The 9,342-nt window shown below is 36.2% G+C and overlaps 1 gene segment (V, D, J or C); it reads right to left on the bottom strand.

Annotated features, from left to right (window-relative positions):
* Positions 1-2,996: 2,996 nt before the first annotated feature.
* On the bottom strand, positions 2,997-9,089 carry LOC124386976. The segment is given in 4 exon segments: positions 2,997-3,122; positions 6,602-6,692; positions 8,719-8,926; positions 9,035-9,089. Coding segments are annotated over 4 exon segments (468 nt in total).
* Positions 9,090-9,342: the final 253 nt, after the last annotated feature.

Below are 9,342 nucleotides of genomic sequence, written 5' to 3'. Positions count from 1 at the left end.
TGGTAGGCTACTATTTAGATACAAGCCGTGTAACAGACACTGTCTTTCGTTAAAGCCTTTGTAAAGTTTATTAGTTTCAATGTAGGCTTATAGACAGGTGGGGCTTATGTTCAAAATAAAAATCTTTGTAAAATTCATTTGCGGCTTATATATGGGTGCGCTTAATAGTCCGGAAATTACGGTAAAAGATTTTAGAAAATGGCTGCAATATAACAGAGTGTGAACATTTAAGGGGGTCTGAATACTTTCCGTAACCACTGTACATCATAAACGCATGAATAAGAGAATTTTCAAAATTAATAAAGGAAGGAAAGAAAATTTATTACATGGAATCATGAGGAATAGACTGACCAGTAAAAGACTAATCAGATCCACATAGTTTGCATCAGTAACAACTTATATCACCTGATACTACATAATCTGTTTTATAATGTTTATTAAATACATTTTGCGTCCATCCATGTGGAAATTAATAATATGAACTATAGCTAATGTACATTTCTACTAAGTAAAAAAAAAAAAAAAAAAAAAAAAAAAAAAATCACTAATTTATTTTGTTAATTTATTCTCACTGTTGTATAATTTGAAAGGCATGGAGGAAAAATTAAAGTCAACAGTGTACGTTAATTGTTAGAAATACAGTATACACTATAGAGAGGAAATACAGTAGTTCGGATTGAAGAGAACAAATTATTGAACCTTTTTTTGCGTTCAGTTTGTAACCAATAAACTCTATACATCTTTAATTATATGTAACTTAAATTATAAACAGGTGCAGGTGAGCTTGGAAAATGATTACGTTTCCATGTGATTTTGATCCTCTGTAACTGCCTTTACTGTATATATACTTACATTGAGTTCCCACTGAAAGCTGTTCCTCAGTTATTAACAGATTGGTCAGGAAAACATTCTTCACTCCCAATTGTCGATGTAGAAGTCACACTCTGTGGTTTCTGAAGAGGAAATCAAAGAGTGTGAAGTCTACATCGACAAATGAAATGCAGTTTGGCATCTACCAGAAGTGAAAATAGTGGCAATTGTGCAAATAAACAAGTGCAGATAAATATGTACCATATGTACAGCATGTAATATGTTTATATGTAAACATATGTACAGTGAATAAATATAAAGGCTATTGCAGTGCAGAGATGTGTGGACATTGTTGAGAAGTACAAGTAAATTGTTCTAAGGCTTTGGCATTGAAAAGAAAAAGTGTAGACACTTTTGTAAAGGAACAACAAGTAGAAGGTTATAAGGTTATGGCATTAAAAAATAAGCAAGCTATATAAACAAATCCACTAAATTAATAATAATAAAAAGACTTTATATATGTATACACACATGAATGTAAAATATTAGGCAGAATGTACAGTAAGGTATATATAGATACACAAAAAATAGTGCAGATGTATGTAAAAGCACATTGCATGTAGAGAATAAAAAGTATACAAAATACAATGTAATATGTACATTATGTATAATTGTATAAAAGTTATAAACAGCATTTATACAGTGATCTAACAGTGTAGTGTAGAGTTCAGCATCATGATGGTGGATGGGAAAAAGCTGTCCCTGAACCTGCTGGTTTACCTGGGTTTACCTTCGCTCACTATAGAGCCTCTGTACCATACAGTGATGGAGATGGTCAGGATGCTCTAGATTGTGCGGCGGTGGAAACTCGTTAAAATTCATGGGGCAGTACAGGCGTGGTTGTGCCTTCCTAAACAGAGCTGAAGTGTTCTGGTGCCATGACAGATTCTCAGATGTGAACTCCGAAGAACTTAAAGCTGGAGACTCTCTCTACCTCAGTTCCATTGGGGTAGACTGGGAAATGTTTCCTGCTGTTAGAGTTCCGAAAGTCCATGATGAGCTCTTTAGACTTTGTGGCATTGAGGGTCAGGTTGTTGATGGCACACCACACTGTCGGGTTTCGGATATCTTCCCGTTGTTGCTGATCTGGCTGACCACGGTGGTGTCATCTGCATACTTGATGAAAATGTTGGCAGAGGAACACAGTCTTGGGTGAACAGGGAGTAGAGAAGTGTGTTCAGAACAGCCCTGTGGGATGCCAGTGTTCAGAATGAGGGTTAAGGATACTCGTTTGTCCAACCTAACAAATTGAGGTCTGTTGGCGAGAAAGTCCAGAATCCATCTGCAAGTGGAGGTGCAGATACCCAGGTCCCTGAGCTTAGTGATCAGTACAGTAAGGAGGACTGTATTGAATGCAGATCTAAATTCAATGAACAGCATTTTGATGTAGGTGTTGTTTTCATCCAGGTGGGTGAGGGCTGAATGAAGAGCCGATAGGCAAACTGGTGTGGGTCTAGTGTAGGTGGTAGGCCCGCAGTGAAGTGATTCAGAACCAGTTTTATCAAAGCACTTCATAACAATATGGGTGAGTGCACCTGGGCAAAAGTCATTCAGGCATCGGCAGCTGAGTGCTTAGGCACTGGTATGACAAAACTGCTTTCTTAAGTCATTGTTGCAGAGTGTTGTTACAGTCCAAATCCATCCACATAGTTCTTTTTTTGTCTGATAAGACTACCACTCCAAATCAGATCAGGTGCAGGCAATCAGGGTGGAAGATCCTTGGATGTTCCCAGAAAGCATTCCAATTATCAATGAAAAATGGTTTGCATTTGTGTTGTGCATCTCAGTTCTTCCTTGGTACATGAGAAGCAGTTCTGACACCATGATCCTTATAATATGCAAAGTGCTATGTACCATCTCAATTAGAATCCTGAAGTCCCTCTTTAGTATCTCAGTCTGCCTCAGCCTGTTGTCATTTATGCCAGCATGGAGGACAACAGCTCCAATGTTCTCATTCAGGATCACAGGTACCTGTGCAGTGACATCGAGAACACGAGCACCAGGAAGGCAGCGAGTAGACATTTTCAATTTGGTACCAGGGACATGCTAGAAGATGGAATCTCTGAAGATCACAGCATTGCATTTTGTCCCACAAAGGGAGAGGTGAAGTAATTCTTGGTGGACATTTAGAAGATATTGGCAGTGGACTGGGAGATGCCCTCGACTGGGGCTTGGCGCACATCTTCCGATGCTGCACCCAGGGTCCGTGGTGCCCCAGTCCCAGAGTGAACAGCACCTGGGCGAGTCACTTCCTAGGCCAATGCAGATAAACATGTGTAGCTGAGGTGTTGGAAGTATTGGTTTCAACCTGCAAATTTACCAGGGACAAGTTATGTTAGTCAGGGACGATTCCAGCACTGGTTTCCGCTCTCATAACTGGGCCTGCTTCACCTGTAGTTCCCAGATCTGCTTTTCTATGGCCTCCAGCTCCAACTCCACTAAACAACTCAAACTTGTCCGTATCTGCGCTCAAAGGCAGACATACAACTGATCCAGTTTTTAGAACAAAGTACAACCAAAAAAATCAGTGTGAAACTACATAAACACTATTGATAGCTGGGCTAATGAGCTACATGCCTTACTTTTCTCAGGACTTCCACCATCTCCAGCTGCAGAGTTCATGCCAATTAAAGAGAACTGATTCAGAGGTAGGGCATCAAGATGAATGAGGCAGAGCCTAAGTAAAGAAAGAAGCACTGGCCACTGGTTCCTCATAAGCATGTTTATCTCACTGTTTGTTTGTCTCTTTGCAACAGGTAGCTGGTCATAATCATCCATACATCTGTACAAAGAAAGAAAGATAGAATCGAAATGTGATCATGCTGATAACAGGATCACAAACTATATTACTACTAATCAGTAATACTAATACTAGCAACTCAAAATAAATAAAAATATTGTAAATGTATACATGCATTACGTTTTTGTAAATGTTCAGGCACAAGATTCTCAATGTGGATCGCCTCCAAGTCACCTGATAACAGACCTTCCAGGTAGGAGATTTTTGCCATCTGTGCAATCATTTATAAAACCACCGGGGAATTGACTGTGGTTCACAAAATCAAATGCTGCAGAAAATATAAAAGGAGGCTAGGGTCTGATTTTTGTTTTGAGTACATACATGGAACCAACACCATCTTCTGACTGTGGGTGACCTGCTGTTGTCTGCAATAGTTATGAGCTCCTGGAGAAAAGACACAGGTCTCCTAACTGCAGGCAAAACTAACACTAAAAAGAGAACATGTATTTTACATTTTTCAGTCCTGCTGTCTCTCTCGCACATATTATGACAAGCAGTGAAACATTTACAACTGTTTGATCGTAAAAAAGAGAAGATGAACAGTGGAATAAAATGCAGATGTATGCAATTGTATGTGCAATATTGCAATATGAAGCTGTTGTATTAGTAAAATACAAGATATGCTGTCTATATAAACAGGAATGTTGGTGTGCATCATGTGCAACCAAATACAAGTCTGTATTTATGTCTATGTATTAATAGTTGTAAGCACTCCACTGACAGTTTCCTAATTCATCCATTTGATCTTGGTTGTACGTGTTCACTCAGAGTCAGGTCTATAAGTCATGTCTATAAAACGACTTTGCTTTAGCATCACATTAGGCAAAGTAGCATGTAATTGTGTATGCATACATAATAAATAAACAAGTTCATTAACTGATTAAAATTGTATTTAATGAACCATTTGTTATTTTTGTGATAAATGTGTAGTTTTCATATTTAAACTCTCTTGTATAGTTTCCTCCAGCTGCATGTTACCACAACTTTTGTTCTTGGCTGTGGTTCACTGAGACACTGGTAACATGATTATCTTTAATCTGTGGTTTTAGAAACTTCCTAAACAACAGTGTTAGGTTTTTGTACAGCCTTTAATTGTCTTTGTATTACTGTGCTTCTACTTCAAGAGCGCAGTGATAGAGAGCAGAATCTGAGAGCTTTAGACCTCTGATAGTAAGTTCAGTAGAGTCTCTGGTTGTTTCTGTCTGTAATCGATGATCATCAGGAGTGCTCTTTCTATCTGATCTTGCCCTTGCGCCTTTATACAGTAAAAACTGTGGTGTGCTGTTAGGATTTTGTTTGTACCAGTAAAGATAAATTAATTCACTGCTTGTCTCATATGAACATTTCAGAGTAACAGTGTCTGATTCCTTTCCTTTGGCATTTTCATTTGTTGGCCCAATTTTATCTGCGAAAATGCCTGCTGTAAAGAACAAAGAATAAAGAGATAAGTAATTCTGTAAACAAATCAAAACATTATTTTAATAAATAAAATCACATAAATACTCAAACATAAATATGTAAAAGTACACTGAATTTACAGAGGAGTATGAATGACCTGTAACTACAGTGAGAATCAGTGGTGTGTATCTCACTATGTACAGTAAGTTGTAGAGTTGAGTCATTTCTGAACACAGCTCTGTGAGGATTCTGTATAATAGTGCTGTATGTGCTGAACTTTACACATGAGGGAACACGTCTCTAGAAGACCACACCCAGGAAGTGCTTCTGTTTTAGTGTAACACTGTACAAATGATTACTTTACAGCTTTAGTAACAGTGAACTGAGACAACCAGAGATGGAAAGTTAAAAAGTACAAATATATTGTTACTGTAGTTAAGTAGATTTTTCTGGTATCAATACTTTACTTCAATATTTTTTTTCTGACAACTTTTTACTTTCATTCATTACATCTTTTCACAAATATCTGTACTTTCTACTTATTATTATTATTATTTTTTTTTTTTAAATCTTGTTACTTTAGTTTTAATCCATTTGGTGAAATGTCAAAATTTTTTCTTCTCTTTACTTGCCATTTTCAGCTCCTCAACCTATTTCAGCCTGGATACATTCATTAAACAACAAATTTAAAAATAATTTTGTATTAAAATATAAATATGATGTAAGCTCCAGTGTGACATTAAAACAGGTAGTAGTAATGTCTCCTTTTTACTTAAGTACATTTCAGAGCTCAAACTTCTTTACTTTAACTTGTAGTCAGTACATGAACTTTTACCAGAGTTTTTTAAAACACAAAACTTCTACTTCTAAATTATCATTCTGAATTGACTGAGTGTGTTTTTAACCCATTTTTAAGGATTTTGCTGACATCAAACCCATCACTAAACCAAACAGGCTTGACTTTTCCAAACATCACTTTTATGACATTTTAGTAACATGGTGTTTCTGTGTAAAAATGGCCCCCTCGAATTAAAGAATACATTTGTTTGTTTAAAAATTAATTAATATCTTTGTTTATTTATTGTTAATTTCTAAAACAGTAGATGATGAATGTTGATAGTGTGACAGTGTAACTTAAATGAATGGATAGAATGATATTCTTTTTAAATCACCGATGATGGGCTTCAGATACACCGCTGGATCAGTGCTACTGCTTTAACTTCTCTTTATAAGTAAACGTAGCATTTGGCTATTTTGAGTTAGCATGTGAGTGATCATGATCTCAGTATCTAAAGAAAGACCTAAGCACAACGACAACCAAATCTTTTCAACTTAATATTATTAGAACATGCGGAAAAAAGAAATATGCACAAAAAATAAATGGCAAATTTACATAACCCTTTACAAATTAGAACAGAAAGAAGCAAAATTCACCCATAAAATGCACTGACAGACCTGCTTTCCATACAGCAAAACTGTGTGAATGTTTTTGTACAGTGCAGCTGGATTTCCTGTCACTGTGGGCACCAGAGCACAGTAGTATAGAGCAGAGTCTGATACAGCAGCAGAGGAGATGATCAGATCCACTTGTTTTTTATCACCATCATCAACTTTAGCAGACATTCTTGGGGGTTTGTCTGGACTTAAATCTCCTCTTTTAGAAATATAAAGAAGGAATTTAGAATTAGATTTTGGATGTTGTCTGTACCAGTGCAGGTAGTTGTTTGTAGAGATGGTTGGTTTGTAGTTGCAGGACAGAGTAACATCATCACCTTCATCTACAACTTTATTAGTGAAAAGTGGCTCTATTGAATCTGCCATGGAGTCACCTGTCACAGAGAATAGAACAGTGTTTTAACGTTTTAATGTTTAAAAAAAAATAATGATAATTATCACACAACACTGATTAATCACTATTTATATTTTTGGAAAAATAAAAAATCAGTGTATAACTCACCTAGTGAAAGCGACAGACACATCAATATAACAGTGAACATGATAAATGGTTTTAGCTGAATGAAAATATTCTGAGGTCTTTCTGTACTATACTGTAATATATTAACATCATAAAGCTTTATTAAGCTCCACCCCACAACATCAAATGTCAGACTCACCAATGTTACTGACAGCAAACACAAATTGGAGGCAGGTGTAATTATCTAAGTACAATCATTTTAGGGCGTTACTATCAATTACACTACTAAATATTTTAGTTATATATTTCAATGTGGAACTTCAGCTACTGTTTAATTGATATATTACCTAATGAAAGAATTAGAAAATAATAAGCTTAATTAAAAATAAGGAGAATAACAGAGATATTTTGTACTTCCTTCTTAATGACTGTTAAACCTCTTGATGCTCAGCTCTAATAAAAGTATAAGTTATGAGTATTAATGAGTATTTATTCTTATGACAGTTTAGTGTGAAGTGTACAGTTGTGTAGTTTAATCAGAATGGTGTCTCTATAAATGAGTTGAGCTACTAAGAGTAATCAGGGCAGGAGTGAGGATAATATTAGTGCAGTGTGTATGATAGAAGAACAGCTGTAGTTTATATCACAGAGGTTTTATTGTGAAAATGAGGATTCATCATCAGAGAATGTGAGCAGGGTTGTGTGGAGCTCTAGTACTTTTCCCACAATAACATAAGTGACTGCGCCATCTTGTGTCCACCTTAGCCCTAGAACATGTAGTATGAAAGAGGGAGTGATTCTGAGATTAATTCTTGTAGTCTGCACTCTGCCTCAGCTAACAAGGATTTAGAAATCTTCCAACAGTGTTACTTTTTTGACCATCTGCTCTTTACCCATCATACAGTTTACACTGCAGACACACAGTCTAGACTGTTGATTGATTGTCTAGATGATTATAAAGAATATAATTAAAGTTCACTGTGAAATTCTGCTATGAGGATTGAGGTGAGTCTTGTCTTTAGTGTTCTGGCTACATGGAATTGTAGCATGAGGTTACAGAAATGTATAAGTATAATGTAACACCACATTAAAAGAAAATCCATGAAGCAGAGAAAATGTAAATATCTTGGAATGTGATGTGTTTAGTAGCAGCACAGTGACACAGTGAGTAGTGTTGCTGCATCACAGCTCCAGGGTTACTAGTTTGATGCTGAGGTGAAGTTACTGTCAGTTTGTGTGCCGTTTTGTGTTTCAACCCCGTGTCTGTGTGGGTTTACAAAAAAAACATGACAGTACTAAATTTGCTGGGATTAAATGTCCCTCAGTGTGAATGAGTGTGTGAAAGGGTTTGTGCGTGTTGCAGAAGACTGACATCTAATTCTGAGTGTATTCTCACCTCACACTAAGCAGATCTCAGTACAGGCTTTAAAGTCACCATGATCCTGACCAGTGACAAATAATTATTAAAGGATTAATGTTGTCCTCTAATGATGTGCCATTTATATCAACTCTTTATATTGAGAGAGAGATAAATAGAGAATCCCCCAACAAAGGCATGTTCATTTCCAGAACTGCCTTCAGCATAACAAAATCTAAGACAGAGTTTTTGTACAGTGCAGCTGGATTTCCTGTCACTGTGGGCTGCAGAGCACAGTAGTATAGATCAGAGTCTGATACAGCAGCAGAGGAGATGATCAGATGCACTTTCTTATTCATTTTTTCCAGTTGGATTGACAATCGTGGATTTGGTGGTTGAGCTTCTGTGACTTGTTTAGCGCTTTCAGTGATCAGCAGCAGAAACTCTGGTCTTGATCCAGGTTTTAGTTGATACCAGTGAAGGTTGTAAACTGATCCAGTATATGTGCAGGACAGTGTGATGTTGCTGCCTTCAGTTACAGATAAAGTGGTTTCTTCTGGTTTAATGCTGTTATCAGCAGATTCTACTATTAAAAAATAAATACAATAATATCATGACCATTTTTTTAAATAATACATTTAAGTGGTTTCTGTTCATTAAAAAATAATAATTTCACATGTAATATAAAACTTACCAATATCAGCAATAGTGAAGAAAAGTAAGAAGAGGAGTAACATTGTGATCCTGAGTGTTTAGTTCAGACCTCCAGCTTTAGAAATAAATGTCAGGGTTGTGGATGTGAGATTGTCTCTGATGTCTCCACATGTAGCTCCGCCCACTCATATTTATTCAGAGACATCTAAACTCTGCTTCATTTTTACTGTAAAAGTTGTACATATTTATTTTTATTATTATTATGATTATTATGATTATTATGATTATTATTATTATTATTATTATTATTATAATTTGTTTTTTTGTTTGTTTGTTTTTTTTCTTCCC

Source organism: Silurus meridionalis, chromosome 6 (genome assembly GCF_014805685.1).
Source record: "Silurus meridionalis isolate SWU-2019-XX chromosome 6, ASM1480568v1, whole genome shotgun sequence".
Lineage (NCBI taxonomy): Eukaryota > Metazoa > Chordata > Actinopteri > Siluriformes > Siluridae > Silurus > Silurus meridionalis.
The sequence above is the reverse complement of the archived record's forward strand: the minus strand, read 5'-3'. Positions and strand labels throughout refer to the sequence as shown.